The following is a 21786-nucleotide window of genomic DNA, read 5'->3' on the forward strand; positions in this document are numbered from 1 at the left end:
TTCAATTTAGTGACTTGTATAGATTCATATCTACATGTGCCAATCCCAGTATCTTCTGCTGTTTTCAGTTTGACCATTAGACAATCATTGGTATTGTTTATAGATAGGTCTAGGTCAACATAACATTGTTGCTTGGCAACAGAAGCCAGGTAGTTACAGAGTCCTTTATACGGTTTGATTGGAACTTTAAGTCTCCAACGCTTGATACTTTCAATTTGAATTGAAATTAGATTTAAGGAGGTTGTCTCTGTTATTAAATTACCTGAATTTTGTGAACTGTCCTGGAATGTTCTCAGAGCAACACTGTCGTCTTTGTCAGCGCACATATATGGAATTCCTGAATGAAAAACGTCACACATACAGGTTATAGGTGGCTGCAAACAGAGTGGAAAACATTGCTGTTTGTACACAGCGTTTTGTTTTGAACTTTGAATCTTCTTATCTCCATATTCCACACTGTTAACCAAATTACCAAAGTCTTCTAAATTATTCCGTTTTACTCTGTTTGCCATTGTACCGAGCTTACCTCCATAGTATAATATTTTTTTCAACATAGATTTAGTCGACAGTGAGATGACATCATGTTCTCGTTTTTTCTCGTTCGAACTTACCGTGTTGCTCTTTCCTAAAACATCACTGGGAGTGTTATTAATCTTGTATCCGTGTATTATGCTGATCATGAAGATGACAAGTGTCAAAATACGAAATATCAAGAAGCAATCCATTGTAGCCCGTTACTACTGACAGAGCCTGTTGTTTTTACTGCATAGTGAAAAGCTGGGATTGACCACTTCTGACGTCAGTAACGATATGCTATCAGTTAACGGTGCAAATCTATCATATTCCGATGTTGAAAAAGACGAAAGATTATAAACTTTGGACATTAGAGGTGCTATTCGGAAGCAAGAATTGAGTTGAGTAAGTTGTGTACCAGTCATTTGTGTGTCAAGGGTAAGGTAACGTGCAGAACACACACACACACACACACACACACACACACGCACGCGCGCACACACACACACAATGCATACATGCACATTCACAAACATACATTTTTACACACACACATACATACATTAAATACAAACATACATACATACATACATACATACATACACACATACATACATACATACATACATACACACATACACATCTCAGTAATGAAACACACACCAAAATACATATCTTTTAACACATATTATTTTAATTCTTATATATATATTTCAAATGATACATAGTATAGGTTTGGATTTATAAGTTACACATATAAGTTAAAACACACACAATGCATGAAATAAAGACAGGTCAATAATAAATATATCTCATAAATACATAGGGGGTTATAGATCTTGTCGCAGGTTTTCAGGGTAATATATTGATTTGTTCATGGAATCACTTACAAATGACTATTTTATATAAAAAATGTGCCCTGATATCACAATTCACAACACATATTAACTTTTCAACTGTAAGGGACGATCGCACAATGTTGCACATGCTCAATACATAAATTTCATTTACTGAACCACACTGATATTTAGTGTGTACGATACAGACATACGTGCCACGCTATCAGTCAGCACCACAGTTGTTAAGAAGCCTGATAGGGCTGAAAAACACAGTGTATCTTACAGTCTAGTGTAGTGGTTTAGAAGCCTGATAGGGCTGAACAACATGATGTATCTTACAATCTAGTGTAGTGGTTTAGAAGTCTGATAGGGCTGAACAACATGATGTATCTTACAATCTAGTGTAGTGGTTTAGAAGTCTGATAGGGCTGAACAACATGATGTATCTTACAATCTAGTGTAGTGGTTTAGAAGTCTGATAGGGCTGAACAACACAATGTATCTTACAATCTAGTGTAGTGGTTTAGAAGCCTGATAGGGCTGAACAACATGATGTATCTTACAATCTAGTGTAGTGGTTTAGAAGTCTGATAGGGCTGAACAACACAATGTATTTTACAGTCTAGTGTAGTGGTTAAGAAGCCTGATAGGGCTGAACAACACAATGTATCTTACAGTCTAGTGTAGTGGTTTAGAAGCCTGATAGGGCTGAACAACACAACGTATCTCACAGTCTAGTGTAGTGGTTTAGAAGCCTGATAGGGCTGAACAACCCGAGTGTGACATTGTGTGATCGTCCCTGAGTCCCAAACAAATTTCCCACTAAAGGCCGTCTGCAGAAATAATTATCAACTGAAATAAAAAAGGACAATGTCTATAGTATTACATATAAGCATAGATAACCAACTAATTTGACAAATTTTGGTCAATGTATAACATTCCTCTAATTTAACCCCAAAATAAAGATAATTTACACCTAAAAGTTTGAGATGAACAAGAATTTGTTTTTAAAAAAAATGGCGAGAAGAAGCCTATTAAAAGATGTGTGATGTGTTCCAGACTATGACACTTTTGGTATACAAGTATTTCACCCTCTCACTACAAAACCTGTGACAAGACATCTCAATTTTTATCATTTTGTTTTTTCCACTTCAATGGGGAAAAAAAAAATGTACGCAAACCAAATAAATAAAAAGATATTTTAAAAAAATTAAATTTTTGAAAAGTTTGTATTCTGACAAATACAGCAGTAATTGGTTTTGTGTGGGGAAAGAGATATTTGAAGTGTAATAATGATGGTATCTCCTGAGTTTTTAGTTCAGGAGACACATGCTGAGTTATAGACTATTAAACATAACATACAGATAACATCTCCAGGTGTACAATATCTATCCCAGGTGTATTGTCTAAGTACAGATGTACTTGACCTTTGAATATGCTAATTATAATATTCAAATATTGTTCATTAAACATGGCTGCCTTTGTAAAACCAAGGCATGACAATGACAATATTACTTTCTCCTCATCTACCACTTTTGATAAAGTTGTTATGCATGCCATACCACATGATACTGCCAAACCTTTTGACACAAATTTGCATGAAAAGCCATATTTGGTGCCGGCCTGTCCATATATGGATAAAACAATGCAGTTTGATCAAATAAGGTACAAGTAAAATACCAAATATAGTATTATTACTAAATATGGAACATACCCTTATTTGACACAAATTTGTATGGAACTGCCATATTTGGTGTTTTGATATCCATATATGGATAAAATTACATAACAACCAAATAAGGTAAGCAAAGCACCAAATATGGTATGCTTATTACTAAATATGGCATATTTTCACATATTCAGAGGTTTTCAAGAACACTTAGAAGTAATGGTATTATTAATTATTGATCTATAAAAAACACTTTCAAACAAAAAGGTCTTTATGTACTATCTACTTAGAGTGTGTGTCTTGGTGAAAATGAAATGTAGTTGTAGTGTATAGGGTAACTACATGCTTAATTTGCTCACCTGCAGTAATTGCGCCTTTGGTTTACTAAGATAGACACAAACTAAAACTATTGTCGCAACATGTTGATAAAACAGTGATAAGCTATTGAATGGATGTTGGTTTAATTATAGTCTCAGTAGGGAGGCATTGCAGTGTTTTATTGACAGAGTTCCCTAAACTTGCAGTGCTGTTTCGAGACTTCCAATGTTTACACTATGTTGATCACAGGGTGATTAGAATCACACAACAGAGGAACTGCTATCACCCACTTGTATAATCTACCACATTCAAGAACAATAGTTTTAGGTTGCCCATATCATAGTAAACCAAAGGCTAAATTACTGCAGTGGTATTTGTACTCACAGATGGATAGCATTTTCTGACTGTCATAATTTTGTTGCAAAAATTTCAAAAGACTTCCAATGTTTACACTGTCTTCATTACAGGGTGATTATTTCCGCATAATGATGACATCACTATCGCCCACTTGTGTAATCTAACACATCAAACACCAAAAGTTCTAAGTTTGTGTCTACCTTAGTAAGCCAAAAGCTGTGTTTCTGCAGTAGTAAGTGAGAACTTGTCTGTCACCTTTCCAAATTTGCTTTAAAAGAACTCTGGCAACAGCACAGAACATGCAAGGGTGGTGTCAAAACAAAAAATCGCAAGGCAAAAAAATGCATACAACAGGAACAGTTACACACTGTTAACAATTCACATTTCATATTCAACAAAATCTCAGACAATAATACACAATCTGCCAAAGTTTGTTATCGAAAAATTGCTTACAATAGTTGTTACGACTTATTCGATATATGGTATGCTTCCATATATTGTACAATGCCTTATATGGTATCACTCCTAATATGGTATCATTCCATATAGTTATTCCTTATATGGTATCATTCTTAATATAAATTTCCATGATATCAATCCTTATATGGTATAATTCCTTATATGGTGTCATGCCTTTTATGGTATAATTACTTATATGGTATCATCTTTATGATCCTATGTGGAATCTAAATATTTTGAAATGAAATAAATTATCATATACTTCTCATAGATACTCTTGCTTTTGTTAAATTATGATTTTTCAATACAATATTTAGAGTTTCATTTTTAGGTTATTGGTTATGCATGATTAAAGTACCATATTTGGAATACAAATGTTCGTATAAGGCTGACTGACAACATCACTTCCATTTATGGATGTATCAATGAATATTACTTCCATATATGGATGTATCAATGCCCACTGGTTAAATAACTACAGCACTTCCATATATGGGTGTATCAATGTCTATTGGCTGACTGGCTTAATCATATTCCATATATGGAAGTATCAATGCCCATTGGTTAAATAACTATATCACTTCCATATATGGATGTATTAATGTCTATTGGCTGACTGGCTTCATCATATTCCATATATGGATGTATCAATGAATATCACTTCCATATATGGATGTAGCAATGTGTGTTTATTGGCTGACAGACTTCACTTCTTGGGTGAAAATCTTGGATTGCTTGGCATTTCTGTGAAGGACTTGAGTTCATATTCCATGATTCCTGAGTCCACGTCAACGCGATGTCTTGCAAAGATGAGGCGAATGTCGGTATGTAAATAAATATGTCCTGACTTGGTGCTCATAAACCTATGACAAAGATAAAAGATAGTAAAATACATTTATTGAAATCTGGTTGGAGACATGGGATTTTCTGCAATTGACCTAAAACCAGGGCGAGTGTTCTATAGACTCAATGGGTAGTTTACACCCCAGGGGGCGGTACCAATGGCCAGCTCTGGTAGGGGAATGTGGCCAGTGCTGGAAAACTCAGGCCCCATTTTAGACCCACTTTGACCAAAAATCAATACCTGATTTTGACCATTACAGGTTTTTTTTAAAGATGAAAGTTTAGACCTAAATACATTTTCGTTAGGGTGAAACATTTTGGGACAATTAATGGCAATTATGATTTGGGAAAGGGCAATGGACCACATTTTAGACCAAGCAAAATAAAAAATAATGCAAAGTAGACCCCATTTTAGACTCTTTAGCTTGAAAAAAACCAGACTTCATTTTAGACCAAAGGGCTAGAAAATGTACCCCAAAGGACGGTACATATATATATACTCAAATAAGGGGAGTAGCTCCCCCCCTCCCCTGGGTTTGTACCACTCAGCATCATCTTACACACAAACCCAGGGTGAGGGGTGTACAGAGTCAATGGGTAGAGCTAATCACTCAGCCATGTCTAACACACAAACCCAGAGTGAGTTGTGTTCAGACTCACTGGGTAAGCTGTATCTGTCGGCGATGTCTCACTCAAAAGATGAGTATGAACTTTGTGGATACTCCTTGAGTAATGAGAGTCAGAGTCAATATTACTCACATGGAGCCTGGAGGAGCTATGCGTCACCAGGCCCGCTTTTCACAATACATACTATTTTCAATATTTTCCATTTTCGGCTAAACTTGGAAATTCACAACACATGCTTATTTTTATAAATAAATTAGTATTAAAACTATCATTACCTGAGATGGATGAGGTATCGTAATTGGCGAACATTGTAATCGTTACCGCTGTCGTTGTTGTCGTCAATTAGAGCTGCATTATTACGCATATAGAAGGTGCGTTGACGTATAAACGTCTGACAATTAGGAGGCATGTCGGTCAGATCGTACATTACGATGAACATCTTGACCACAGTCTTATTAGGATTAAATAAAGTCTGAAATCAAGATTAAAATAAAGATAATCATGTAAATCACTAGAACATTATTGTGTAGATGACAAATAGATACGGATTTTGATTTTTAATGACAAATATGGAAGGTGAATACCATATATGGATATTGTATATTGTCACTCATCAAGAAATGCCCAAATATGGAATGTGTATACCATATATGGATATTGTACATTGTCACTCATCAAGAAATGCCCAAATATGGAATGTATAAACCATATATGGATATTGCAAGTTGCCACTCATCTGATAAATTTCCAAATATGGAATGTATATACCATATATGGGATAGTGTAAGTTGTCAGTAATCTGAGAAATTTCCAAATATAGAATGTTGATACCATATATGGATATAAGTTGTCACTCATCTGAAAAATGTCCAAATATGGAATGTGGAATACCATATATGGATGTACATGTACTTACCACCTGTACAGTTCCTTTCTTTGGCACATGGTATCCTTTCTTACCAAGTGATTCTAACCCAATGTGACCCTGGACAAAAAAAAAACATGGAATGTAAAGTTATATTAAATATTGGTGCAAGTCATGAAGAAGAGAAATTTTTATGCAAAACAGAGATGAAACACACCTAATATAAATATTGCACCTCAGCAATGCATTCTTTGGTGTAATACAATATTGCAGTTTGAAGAAAACATAAAACAAAAAGATTTCATAGTTTGGCCACTAGGAGTGCTGTTCAGGAACAGCTTTTGGAACAGCAGTGAAAGCTATGACACCACTGTATGAAAGGGTGGCGTTTCCAGTTCTGTAAAGATGACAGTCAAACAACAGAATTGCAGCAATTCCGGATTTACTACAATTCCGTTGTGTGATCGTCATGTATACGGAACAGGAAACACCACCCTTTTGTGCAGTGCTCCTTTGAAGTTAACATCATATCCCATAATATGTATGTACAAATATGGACTATGAATACCATATACGGACATTGTAAATATTTACACTCATTCAAGAAATATCCAAATATGGCATACAGGCATCATATAAGGATAATTGATTCATCATGGAGATGTCCAAATATGGAACCTTTTGCGACCATATATGGAAGATAAATATGGTGATAGAAATGTAAATACTTACCAAATAAGGAGATGGTGCATTGTCATCAGAGACATCAAAGAAATATGCTATAACTGATAATATGATTCATCATGGAGATGTCCCAATATGGAACCTTGCGACCATATATGGAAGATGAATATGGTGATAGAAATGTAAATACTTACCAAATAAGGAGATGGTGCATTGTCATCGGAGACATCAAAGAAATATGCTGTAACTGGTAATATCATGTGTTTAGGACAAAAAGTACCACTAGCACCTATGTCTGCTGTAAAGCCATCCACAGTACCAACAGGTTCAAACCTACCATTCAGTACACATTCCTAAAAGTAATTATAAATTAATAAAAGTTAGTTTATAAAAAAGTACTTAGAGGGGAAAACCACTCCATAAAATAAAGACATTTTTGTAAACTTAGGGTTGTAGAGTCATTTTATGATTTTACATCACTTATGTTATGTGTGGTTGCCAAGAAATACGAAGTGAAAATTATTGGCCGTCCATTGTTTAGTGGCAGCTCTTATTAGTGGTTGTGCATTGTCTCATGATGGCTAGTCTCATAAATATGGAATGGTTGAACACTGCATATTCATGAGCATGGAACACATGCACATTGAATATTCATGAGTTGCCTTGACTCATGTTGCCTAGTACATTTACATAATTTCCATACATGACTTGATTCGGCATTTATTCAGCCATTTGGCCAAATAAGGGGCTTATTCTTTCATATTAGCATAAAGAAATTATGCACATTACTTATTCAAGATACCAAATCCATATAAGGTAACAAGCTTCCAAATAAGGATACTCGTTGCCATATATGGATGTGTGGAACAGACAGAACTTACCTCAAAGTTGCCTAGCAACGAGGAGGTGGATGGAGGAGCACTTTTGCTGAGAAGTTTGGTGGAAGCATCTAATGGTCTGTTGAATGGTGAACTGGAAAAGAATGAAATTGAAATTTTTTTTTTTGTCTTTTTTTTAATATCTCATCACTGAATACTGAACTTTCTAAAATCAAAATATGTTGTTAGTGAAAAATAATTAATTACAGGGGAACTGGAGTTAGCTTAGCATTTCGTTTAATATGACGTTTCTTACACAAAATCAATGTTTACATTCATTCACCACACCGCCCTCTAGTGGTGAAGAGTAATCATGGTCAGATTGTCCTGATGAAGGCAATAGTCACGTTGCCAAAATGTAGATATGAAGAAAGTAACTTGGTTGCGTATCAAAGAAAATTCAATATTATACCATGCACTAGCTGGTTCCAACAAAAAATATGGAATATATACTCTGGTCGTTCTATGTCACGACAACGCATGTCTACTACATCGCTGGTTGTGCTCTGTTCGAAAAATATAAGTGAAACTGCTCAAAATTGCCTCTACTTTCCCCAATTTTTCTTTGATATTACTGGCGCTAGTATAATTAAGTTATTCTCCAATATTTTTCTTCATTCTGCTGAAAAATACTTGTGATCTAAGGGTTTGTCACTACTCATCTAGCAACTCAGTGTGATAAAGACCCCTTAGGTTATTCATATTTTTCAGAGGCTGAACGAAGACAAATACTGGAGAATAATATCTAATTATCATTTCATTTATATGTCACCTGTCACCAATCTCGCATTCTGATTGGTCGAGAGCCCTGCAGATATGCAGCCATATTTTTCATCAAAAGCCATATTTTTCCTTGTTGTACTGCACATCCCCTTGTAAACAAACCTGGCAAACAACTAGAAATCCAACTATAACAGAATTTCCGATGCCATATTTGTTGTCAAACGTACACAATATCATCATTATATACTTATTTTATTAGAATTGTGAAAACTTACTTGTCATCGAAACTAACATCGTTGAGATTCGTCATAGATCGGTCAAAGTCACAACTGTATCTGTTGATTCTACGTGGAGGTGCCTGCAAAACATGAAAGTCAGGTTTGCCTAATTTAATAACTTGAATTGAAATTTATTCCACCAGGGAAAAAAAATATACACAAATTTTGAAAACAACAGAAAGAACATTTCTGGTGAGGGCATGGAAATAGTTCCCAAGGAACTAATCAAAGTCCTTGATGTCAATGTATGTGGTTGTGATATTTAGGTGATATTTCCATGCCACTACACAAGCAATGCAATAAACCTTATGCCAAATATGGGTTTGTGGATCTCAGTAGTAAGGCTTACAGGCCCTCATAAAGTTGGGCCCTTCCACCATACAATCTTGGTCCACAAACCCATATCTGGGCTGTGAAGATTCTTATTTAGCAGTGGCATTCCTACTGTATATAGAACTGTACTTACAGGACTTGAATTGATGGGAAAACCTGTCCGTGGATTAAAACAGTATTTGGTATTCCTACAAGAGATCTTTGTGTACTTACAGGACTTGAATTGATGGGAAGACCTGTCCGTGGATTAAAAACAGTATTTGGTATTCCTACAAGAGATCTTTGTGTACTTACAGGACTTGAATTGATGGGAAGACCTGTCCGTGGATTAAAAACAGTATTTGGTATTCCTACAAGAGATCTTTGTGTACTTACAGGACTTGAATTGATGGGAAGACCTGTCCGTGGATTAAAAACAGTATTTGGTATTCCTACTAGAGATCTTTGTGTACTTACAGGACTTGAATTGATGGGAAGACCTGTCCGTGGATTAAAAACAGTATTTGGTATTCCTACAAGAGATCTTTGTGTACTTACAGGACTTGAATTGATGGGAAGACCTGTCCGCTGATTGAAAACAGTATTTGGTATTCCTACAAGAGATCTTTGTGTACTTACAGGACTTGAATTGATGGGAAGACCTGTCCGTGGATTAAAAACAGTATTTGGTATTCCTACAAGAGATCTTTGTGTACTTACAGGACTTGAATTGATGGGAAGACCTGTCCGTGGATTAAAAACAGTATTTGGTATTCCTACTAGAGATCTTTGTGTACTTACAGGACTTGAATTGATAGGAAGACCTGTCCGTGGATTAAAAACAGTATTTGGTATTCCTACAAGAGATCTTTGTGTACTTACAGGACTTGAATTGATAGGAAGACCTGTCCGTGGATTAAAAACAGTATTTGGTATTCCTACAAGAGATCTTTGTGTACTTACAGGACTTGAATTGATGGGAAGACCTGTCCGTGGATTAAAAACAGTATTTGGTATTCCTACAAGAGATCTTTGTGTACTTACAGGACTTGAATTGATTGGAAGACCTGTCCGTGGATTAAAAACAGTATTTGGTATTCCTACAAGAGATCTTTGTCCTAGAGTTGCTAGAGATGGTGAAGTCTTACTTCGAACCATTCCTCTTTCTTCATACTGCAAGAAAATTGGTAGACGTGTAAAATGTTAAAATTTATAGACAAGATTTATAGACATATAAAATTATAAAATTCAGGTATGGGACATTAAACATGCAAATGTACAAATCATCATGGTTAGCCCAATCAGAAAGCATTTTTTGAACTGTACCGTACTCTGTTGTGCTGTGTTGCGTTTTGCTGTACTGTACTGTACAATGCAGTACTGTACTGTACTGTGTTGTACTGTGGTATTCTGTATTGTGCTGTGCTGTGCTGTACTGTAATATACTGTACTGTACTATACTACATTTGTAAATTGCACTGTACTGTACTGCATTGTACTATGCTATGTTGTGCTATACTGTAATGCCCCATACTGTACTGTGCTGTACTGTACTAGCTCTACTGTTTTGTACTGTGCTGTACTGTACTGTGCTGTGCTGTAATGTCCAATACTGTACTGTGCTATTCTGTACTGTGCTGAGCTGTACTGTACTGTACTGTGCTGCATTGTAATGTCCCATACCGTACTGTGCTGTTCTGTAATGTAATGTACTGTATTGTACTGTAATGTTCCTGGCATATTAAATGTTATTACTTACTCTGTGTTGAACACACTGTGGTTTAACACATTCACAGTGTGTATTCTCCTCATTATCTTCTTCATACCGCTGTGGTTGTTGATGTTCTTTCTCACTCACATGTTCCTCATTAGTATGCAAGCCTACAATATTCTTATCAGTAAATTTACGTAGTACAGTGCTTAGAAGGGAAGAACTTGGTTTGCCTGAAGTGTGTCCGCTCATTTCACATTTAGCTTCTCTTTTACGAAACAATACAAAGTCATCGTCATCACTTTTTGACAGATGTTTTCTGAAGCTTCCTGTTCTTTCACAGAGTGACAACTCTTCGAGAATTTGTTCGACGTCCTCATCTCTCTCCGAGTACAAAGATGTGAAATCAGCACCATAATCCGTTCCTTGCATTGCATTGTGGTTAAACTTCCCGAACTTTTTAGCTTGGAGGTTTGTTTTTGGTTTTTGCACATCAGTATGTGCGTACCCGACTTGCTCCTCATCTCCACTGGGTACGAAACATCGAAATGAATCATTGCGAGACTTAGTTGAGAAATCAAATTTGTTACTAAAGTCGACGGGTGTACACTGAGAAAGGTAGTTAGTCCGTAATTCACGATCTTTGTTGTTGCTATCAACGGGCGTATATTGAGTTGTGCCTTTAGTCCGTAATTTGTTTTCTTTGCCGCTGATATCAGCGGGCGTATACTGTTTCCTACGTGCTCCTGTGTTTTTGGTTTGCGTTGTAACTGATTGCACTTGATTCTGTTGCGTGTAAGTTTTGTTGGTATGTACTCCATTGCTGTGATTTTCTTCGGTATCTGTAAAGTGTGGAAGCAAGCACACTAGTTTGGGAATTTCCTTTTGTCGTTTCAGCGATTTTACGGATACCTTCATCGAGGAAGTTCTATCGAGGTAGGCCTTGGGGAAATCATGACTGTCGATAGCACCCTCAAAATAGTTTGCAAACGATTCCCCTGGTGCACACACTCTGTATGAAAGTAAAATACAGAATATTAATGTTGAAATATATGCCTACGAATGTTCTCAATCATCCAGGTATGAAGTTACCGGTACAACTGGAGACATCAGACCATGGATAAATGGAACCCTTTACAAACATAGAAAGCAAACAATGAATTGGATTAATAACACTTAGCACAGCATGTTGGAAGTACAGAGACTTGTATTACATTCCATGGTTTGATAAGAACAGTTTTATGGCCTCTTTATGTGTACATGAAATGCCAGGGGAACTGGAAATTTGTTTGTGAAGGTGAACTGTTATGTAAAGAGGCCATAAAACTTCTTATCAAATGATTGGGTGTAATGCAAGTCTCTGCTGTTCCAACATGCTGTGTCAAGTGTTATTAATCCAATTCAGTTGTTTACTTTCCCTGTTTGTAACGGTTTCGTTTGTCCACGGTCTGATGTCTGAAGTTGTAATAAAGAAGTAACATAATTATAATCTATCCTACTGGACTTGCTGTTGCTTTGAATGGCAACAGTTTCACGTCGTATCCTGGACGCTTTGTCAGGCCGACTAAAAATGATCTAATGACAAATGGTTGCTGACACCTGACAATGTCCAAATATACTCAACATATACCAGCTAAGTTGTATGCATTCATCTCTAAGTCATAAAGGTGCCTGCAATCTGCTGACCAACACTGTACTATAAAGGTTGTGAGTTCTTAAATGTGTTGGTACATCAAATGTACCTGCAAATAACTGACAACTGCCATACTTAGCTTGTGAGTTCTTAAATGTGTAAGTACATCAAATGTACCTGCAAACAACTGACAAACGACATACAGTACTGAAATGTGTAGATACAAACAATCATGTACCAGTCCTGCAAACAGCTGACAAACACTGTACATAGCTTGTCAGTTCTGAAATGTGTACGTACATCAAATGTACTTGTAAATATTAGACAAATGCTGTACATAGCTTGTAAGTTCTGAAATGCGTACATACATCAAATGTACTTGTAAATATTAGACAAATGCTGTACATAGCTTGTAAGTTCTGAAATGTGTACATACATCAAATGTACTTGTAAATATTAGACAAATGCTGTACATAGCTAGTCAGTTCCGAAATGTGTACATATATCAAATGTACTTGCAAACAGCTGACAAATGCTATGATTAGTTTGTGATTTCTGAAATGTGTTGGTACATAAAATGTACCTGCAAATAACTGACAAACACTGTACTCAGCTTGTAAGTTCTGAAATATGTACACACATCGCGTACTTGCAAACTAGACAAATACTGTACTTCGCTTGCAAGTCTAATGTATACCTACCTGCAAACAACTGCAGCAGGTTGCTTTCCATGCGTAGAACTATACCATGAACTTAGTTGTGAGAAGTGGAGGTAAGAACGCACTGCTTGCACCAACATACAACCACTAAGACAGGCTTCACTGCTGGATCTATACACATTAATCGAAAATAACATTTATTATACCTCATGTAATCCAAGCTAAATCTTCCTGTGTGAAACTGAGAGTGATTTTAACTGAACAGGTGTTACCCATTCTTATTCAAACCATTTTTAATCATAAAACAAGTTTACTATGTTTTCCCGCTTGACAAAAGAACGTGGTTTTTTTTGTAACTCAAAAAATTGCCAAAAATTTAAAAATTTGTAAAATTTTGTTACTTTACTTACGATAACAATTTTTTACTGCGACGCTGTGTTACTGTGATGCCCAAGCATGACAGTAACACGTCGACAAATGATTAGCCCCATGTAGATGATGAGGGCCGACAGTACAATTATGCAGTAGATATCGCTACATACAAACAGCCTTATAGATATAATGACTGTGAGAGAGTCTAACAGTAGGGGGGTTACTCATTTACATGAAAAAATATTTATTCATGATGTCTCATTGATCTAGACGAAGAGAAGAAATCTTTGAAGCCACAGAAAGCGTTTAGACTCATTGATGTCAGTTATTCGCCGTTGAAAATACAAAATATTACCTATGTACTAACCTTCTTCCTACAATCAGTATTGTCCACTGTTCTAGTAATACACACTGTGGTTTCGCTCCGTTGCCATAGCTACTGACATCACCAGCATGGTTTCTAGGGTAACAGTCTGGATACAGTAGAACTTCTATTGACATAGGGATTCTGTTGTGCCATAGTAACTCAATCTCGGATACCATCTGTTTGGTTTTGACACACTGATATTACATAACAAAATTAAACAGAATAAGTCAAGTATTCAGATTAATCACAGGGGACAGCAAGCATTTAATTAATCAACTTATGAATTGATTGATTGATTGATTGATTATTGGTTGAATGATTAATCAATTGAATACTTAATTTGTGTGGTAAAATATAACTTATTTTGTGTGTGCTATTTATAAATTGACTCATTGATTTTTGTGGTACTAATTTTTTTTTCTTCTTTCCCTGACTACTTTTCTCTCTATCAGCTGTATGTAATTCTCTCTTTATTGACTAAATAAAGACATCTTGTCCAGTCTTCTCCTCTTAATAAAATGCCCCTACTTTCATAATTACCAGGGTGACCGGTTACCGTGACAATTTGCTTTTAAATTATCTCTTATCTTCTTGGAGATTATCACACCAACCGAACACTCAGCCACATGTGAACTAGTATATTTCTTCCTTACTTCTTCATTATCACCACTGCAATCACGTGACTGCCTATTATTTGGAGTCCCCTCCCCTGTACCTCCCCTCCCCTTCCCAATCCATCAATGTTCCTTACCTCTTCATTATCACCACTGCAATCATGTAACTACCTATCATTCTCCCCTGTACCCCCCCTCCCCCTTTCCAATCCACCAATATTCCTTACCTCTTCATTATCGGCACTACAATCATGTGACTACCGATCACTTGGAGTACCCTCCCCTGTACCCCCCCCCCTCTCCCCCTCCCAATCCATCAATGTTCCTTACTTCTTCATTATCACCACTGTAATCACGTGACTGCCTGTCATTTGGAGTACCCTCCCCTGTACCCCCCCCCCCTCTCCCCCTCCCAATCCACCAATGTTCCTTACCTCTTCATTATCGGCACTGCAATCATGTGACTGTCTATCATTTGGATTAAATGGAGGACAGTGAATCCCCTCTTTCCGTCCTTTCACGGATTCTTCCGGTTGTCTAGCATATACAACCAACTTTCCCAAATCCACAAACAATTTCTCCGGGTTCTCCTCCTCTTCTTCCATTCCTGTAAGTGCATCTGGAAAAATGGAAAAAAAAATTCAGACTTTAGGTCCACTATGTTTCAAACTCAGAGTGACTGCATTAGTTATAGAGTCATACGGTTTAGTGGATGGGGGTCATTTGTCACAGACAGGGAGGGAGGGGGGGGGGGGCTGGTTTTATTGGAGGGGGGGGGGTCATTTGAAAAAACAGACAGTTTAGCTGTGTTTCAGTTTAAGAAAACCCATGTTCAACTCCAAAAGCATGAGCCCCCCCTCCCTCCAAAGTCAGTTAAAAATGACCACCCCCTATTTTTCTACAGTCTACCACACAACTCTTTTTCGCACCTTAGAATTTTACACCTGTACATGTAATCCAAACTAGGAATTCACAAATACAATTTTATAAATTTAAATTTGGCCTTTACTGTTTTGTTTGGTTAGATATAATCATTGAACATACATACATACATACATACATACATACATACATACATACATACATACATACATACATACATACATACACACACACACACACAGACATACATACATACATACATATACATACATACACACACACACAAACACATACATACATACATACATACATACATACATACATACATACATACATACTGTCATTGTACATACATAAACTGTTAAACACAGTTTGCACTGTATTTTTTGTCCGTTGACCTTAGATTTGACCTTGACCTTGAGATTGTAAAAATAGATCTGGCATTTATACATTGTATATATGTATATGGGCCATATATGGTAACCTTTAAGTAAGGAATTTATCTGCTGGGTATTTCATCAACGTTATGGTGGCTGAGTTTTCAGTCACTTACTTTGTCTCTTCCAAAATTTTGATAAAATAATCTACATAAGCTATGTAATCTATAAGCTATGTAATTTTGTAAAATGAAAAATTTTAATCTATTTAAAATCTACAATTTCAAATTTTCAATAAATAAGATAATAAACTAAACATAAAATTAACTGAATAATGAACTAATTTTATATCAGTAATTTAATGTACTCCACTGTAATAATATGTGGTATAATTATTTTATCAACTGTTATGTGCAGCACTATATTATGGTTTAGTATCCTATTGAAATTGCACTGCATGTATATCTACAGTGCTAAATTGACCTTTGACCCTGGAGCCAATGACCTTAGCCATAGTTACATATGTGTATGAATTTATACAGTATAGTTTGTGAATGGACATTGTTATCTGCTTGTGTATGTAAATATGGTGATAACCTGGGCTATTATTACTATACTAGATAACCCTGACTATACTATGCTGGCCTTGGCTTAAAGCCACGATTGTTCTTCTTCACCATTAAGGGGGGGGGGGGGGGGGGGGGTGTACCAGTAGCCAGCTTTGGTAGGGGGGTGTCACAGCCAGTGCTGCCAATTCCAGGTCCCATTTTAGACCCAGACCCACTGTGACCAAAAACTATACCCCATTTTAGACCATTACAGGTTTTTAAAAAGATGAAAGTTTAGACAAAATACATTTTCCTTAGGAGGCAACATTTTGGGGCAGTTATGACTCACTTAAGGACAGTGGAACACATGTTAGACCAAACAAATTGAAAATAATGTAGTGTGGACCCTGATTTATACTCTTCAGCTCAAAAAAACCCCCAAAAAACAAAATAAAACAGACCCCATTTTAGACCAAAGGGCTAGAAAACACCTCAAAGGACAGTACATGTGTAGAGTCAATTAAGGGAGTAACATTTTATAGATAACAAATTTAAAAAAAAAAAAAAAAAAAAAAAAAAAAAAAAAAAAAAAATTAAATTTCATATAAAGGTCTGGGTTTCAATCCAAAAGTTTTGAAATAATTTTACCATATCACTCTTCAGTAGTACCACATAAGATTATTCTTCTGTTCTGGACCAATTTTTACTAAAGCTCTATCAAACAATTTTTTTTTCACTTCAAAATTGTAATCGTAACCTGAATTGTGCCTTTATGTTCAGTATCAGTGCATTCATAATATTCAAATTCCTTTATCTGTAAAATTTGCATATTCAAATGAGTCTGATCTCCAATGAGTAATGGCAATGCTACAAAGGTGTGGTCCACAAATATAACAAAGGAAGGAAGGGGCTTTGTTTTGACTAGACTGGTTTATAAAATATTTTTAGAAGTCTCTGTTGAAATGAAGAAATCAAAAATGTTTTCATTTTTTGAAAAATAATTATGTAGTTTTATTAAAGTGGCCATATGGATGAGGAGTTGGTATTTATTTTGGATTTTTAATTTTAAAAAAAAAATTATGATGCTTGTTACTTGAAAATCAATGTGAAATAACTTTGACTAAATCTGTGTTTGAAACTCTAGACATTGCAAACAGCTAAAAAATGTGTAAAATTCTAATAAGTTTGTTATTGTATGTTGTTTGATTTTGTACAATCTCTGAGTCAGTCCCCAATCCACTGATTTTGCCAGTCAGTCCGAATCCACTGATTTTGTCAGTCAGTCCCTAATCCACTGATTTTGTCAGTCAGTCCCTAATCCACTGATTTTGTCAGTCAGTCCCTAATCCACTGATTTTGTCAGTCAGTCCCTAATCCACTGATTTTGTCAGTCAGGCCCCAATCCACTGATTTTGTCAGTCAGTCCCCAATCCACTGATTTTGTCAATCAGTCCCCAATCCACTGATTTTGTCCAGTCAGTCCCTGATCCACTGATTTTGTCAGTCAGTCCCCAATCCACTGATTTTGTACAGTCAGTCCCTGATCCACTGATTTTGTACAGTCAGACCCTGATCCACTGATTTTGTACAGTCAGTCCCCATCCACTGTTCTCAAGGTTAAAATAACAACTTGTATCTTTTCTTCCTCTTTCAAGATTGTAAACACAAATACAAGGAAGTTGTTTTTGTAAATTTGTAATCCATAGCTGTTGTTTGTTTGTTTGTTTGTTTGTGTGGCAAGATTACCTCATCTCAAGGTATTGTGGTCAAAGGTCAAACTTCAAAGTAAGTTATACATGTATTGTCCATGTATGTCCAAGGTTTTACAAGTTTACTTCTCCTTGGCATGGTAATGATAACAAATCACTTGTCAATCTTTTGGTTTGTCCTCGTATTCCGCTTATCTTGACTACATTGTCACAAATGATAATAATGATTTGTAAATTTTTCACCCAATAGTACATGTATGTTTGATGACAGGCAGTTCCTTCAACCAGACTATTATTATTCATGAGCAAATTATGCAAATATACATGTGTTGGTAAGTGTAGGCAATGCATTGCCATGCATGCACATGATGATGTAGTGGACATGTGATAATTAACATGTTATTTGTATATGATTATGTAAATTAATAACATACAAGTTTTTGATAACGACTTTTGGGGGTATGGCTATATTTAACCACATTACATGAAAGGGTGGTGTTTCCAGTTCCATATACATGACAGTCACAAAACAGAATTGTGACAATTCCAGATTTGCTACAATTCCATTGTGTGACCGCTATATATACGGAACCGGAAATGTCATCCTTTCATGCAGTGCTGTTTGGAAACGAAGTCAAAACAAGCATAAATTACGAGGGCTAATGATGTATCTTGACATCACCGTAACTAGGCTATATACCTACTTTAGTATTTAGTCTCAAATCAAAATACCAATTTTAATATTTAACAAGTTAGTGTTTTAAATTTCTTCTGAAAAATGAAAACCATATTTCTCAATTACCTGCAACAATTTACACTGTCATCATTAACGAAACATTATTCAATTATAACTTTTTCTTTATTTCATAGATTTTCATAACTCTAATAAAATTTTGAATTGTTGTCTTTCATTGAATGTAGTTTACTTGTTTCAAATATCATTCCAGTGGGAGAGAACACAATAATTATTTTGGAAGAGAAAATTGGACATGAATGTGACTTTTTTACTGACATTGATCCTGCAATGATCATTTCAGTGAAAACCCAATTTTATTTCAAATGTCAGTTATGACCTTACGTCATTGACTAACTGTTTTGGGAAACTCCCTTATTTTACCTAGGTGCTAACTGTCTGGGGAACTCCCTTATTTTATCAACTGTAACCCGTTTATAAAAACAAAAATGTTTATAAAAAGAAACAGTATCTATGATTCACAGTGTCTGTTTTTTCGTTGTGGTCACAAGCACATGACTAAAGATTTTAGTTTAGTCTACCCTAAAATAAAATTCACAACCAGACTGCAAGAACATGACCTTAATTTGTAACCTACCCACCCCTAAAAACCCAATATTGGAATAGTCCACTCATGCCTAAATATGAATGCAACTGGGTCAAACTAAATTTATAGGGTATACACTACCTCTCGCAGAGTCTGTTAGTATTGAGCAAGGTCACAGACACATATTTGAAATATTTACAGCAAAATTGAAATACCAACTGTAATATTGTGAAATCAAATTAGTGTTCAAGTGTTTGTGTACTAAATTCAGTGAATAGTACAAATAGTTACATGTACAGCATTGACAGGAAAACTATTTGACACAAGGAAATCCATGTGTGTGTGTGTATGTATGTGTGTGTGTGTGTGTGTGTCTGTGTATCTGTCTGTGTGTCTTTGTGTGCGTGTCTGTCTGTGTGTGTGTGTCTGTCTGTGTGTGTGTCTGTCTGTCTGTGTATCTGTGTGTCTTTGTGTGCGTGTCTGTCTGTCTGTCTGTCTGTCTGTCTCTGTTTCTCTGTGCATGTGCATGTGTATCTGTGTGTGTGCATGTATGTGTGTGTGGAGGAGGGTATATGTGCATGTGTCTGTCTCTGTGTGTGTTCAAGTGTGTGTGTGTGTGTGTGTGTGTGTGTGTGTGTGTGTGTGTGTGTGTGTGTACACATGTGTGTTTGTCACTGTACTGTAATAACAGTGAAAGAAGTATGGTACATGTAATCACATTTAATTTCCACCAGTTTAACAGTTACTCATAAATTATAGACAGTCAAAATAGCAGTATGTCTCTGTCTATGTCTGTCAGTCTCCCTCATATCTTGTAAAGAGACTGTCAACATGTACTCTACTATCTCTCTGTGTCACTGTCTCTGTTTATGTCTGTCTGTCTGTTTGACTGCCTGTCTGTCTGTTTGACTGCCTGTCTGTCTGACTGCCTGTCTGTCTTTATGCTTGCCTATTGACTACCAATCTGTTTGCCATCCATCCATCTGTACGCCAGTCTGTCTGTCTGTCGGTCTGTCTGAATAACTGATTGTATCAATTTGTCTGTCAACCAGTCAGCCTCCCTGCCATGCCAATCCAGTAATCTCATGTACACCCCCAAAATAACAACAACAACAACAACACTTTCTCCAAACTATGTATAATACTTCCTATACACGTAAGACAACAATGGACATGCTAAGTAGTCGGCAATTGTATGACACACCTTGAGGAACACAGATAAATACAGACCCTGAATAATTAATAAACACCCTAACCAAATCCATATTCATACATAAGATTACTACGATGTAACAAACACAACTTAAAATTATGTACCATCAGATCAAGTTAGGTAAACATGGTGAAAATGAGTACATGAAAATGTCTACTACTGTTAAATTAATTAAAGTATGCCCCCCCCCCCTCAGACTGACAGCTGATGAAAACAGCTGTTATTCATTTTCTGCGTTCCATGTTCTCGGCGGTATTAACAATGTAAACACCTTGATTGTTATAACTGTGCAAGCTATTGTCTTCTCCCATTGTTCGTTAATTTAAGATCTTTGGGCGGATAAAAGTTAATGTATTCAGAATACTTTTGCAGCACGAAAATGGAACATGCACATGGCCTTGACCTTGGATTCTATATCACATTAATTTTCATTGAACTGACCCCAAACGTACGGCGTACAGTTTTAACAGCTGGATCGTTCGCCGTACAACAAAGACAGTAAAAAGCAGTGACTCAGTGTACCCGTTGTCAACGGCTGATTTAGACCAAATAAACCCACTTTCCCAATACAGGCTGAAGTGTATGAACTTGGCATTAATCCCTGTTAATTATGACCCCACTAGAGATATCATTACCATGAAAAAAGACCCGTCTATTGCCACGTAGAAAACCTTGCATAATCAGGAACACAAAATTCCAGCTCACGTACGCCTGGCGACAACCAACTACAAAGGAACAAACGTAAACCCAATACGGTTTAAAAATCTCACGAACTCTTTTCGTCTGTTTGTGACACGGAAGAAATTCAACACATAGACAAATGTATCTTATATTAAACGAACCTTGTACGAAATATTGGTCTAACATACACAACGAAGCGGACTCACAATTTTTTTTCAGTTCGGAATTTTGGCCTCTGTACATAGTCAACAAGACAACATTCAACTCCTATGAACTGTACACTTACCGGCATCGGGCTTCATGGCTTCTCTATGCCGGCATGAACGACCAGTTTTCGCTAAAGTATCGTAAGACTAGTTCTTATGACCCGTCTTA

The 21786-nt window shown here is 36.2% G+C and overlaps 1 protein-coding gene across 1 annotated transcript in view; it reads right to left on the reverse strand.

The window, feature by feature from the left end:
* Positions 1 to 1239: 1239 nt before the first annotated feature.
* Positions 1240 to 21786, reverse strand: part of LOC144450163 (atos homolog protein A-like) — a 20635-nt gene continuing 88 nt past the window's right edge. The window contains exons 1-12 of the mRNA XM_078140737.1: positions 21698 to 21786; positions 15156 to 15340; positions 14108 to 14301; positions 13411 to 13539; positions 11125 to 12088; positions 10410 to 10538; positions 9051 to 9133; positions 8056 to 8146; positions 7369 to 7527; positions 6542 to 6610; positions 5901 to 6097; positions 1240 to 5018 (exon numbers count right to left, since the gene is read on the reverse strand). The exon at positions 21698 to 21786 is cut by the window's right edge and continues 88 nt beyond it. Coding sequence (XP_077996863.1) covers positions 4862 to 5018; positions 5901 to 6097; positions 6542 to 6610; positions 7369 to 7527; positions 8056 to 8146; positions 9051 to 9133; positions 10410 to 10538; positions 11125 to 12088; positions 13411 to 13539; positions 14108 to 14301; positions 15156 to 15340; positions 21698 to 21713 — 2373 coding nt within the window. The 5' untranslated portion in view covers positions 21714 to 21786 and the 3' untranslated portion in view covers positions 1240 to 4861. The remainder of the gene's footprint in view (positions 5019 to 5900; positions 6098 to 6541; positions 6611 to 7368; positions 7528 to 8055; positions 8147 to 9050; positions 9134 to 10409; positions 10539 to 11124; positions 12089 to 13410; positions 13540 to 14107; positions 14302 to 15155; positions 15341 to 21697) is intronic.

Source organism: Glandiceps talaboti, chromosome 19, assembly GCF_964340395.1.
Source record: "Glandiceps talaboti chromosome 19, keGlaTala1.1, whole genome shotgun sequence".
NCBI classification, from domain to species: domain Eukaryota; kingdom Metazoa; phylum Hemichordata; class Enteropneusta; family Spengelidae; genus Glandiceps; species Glandiceps talaboti.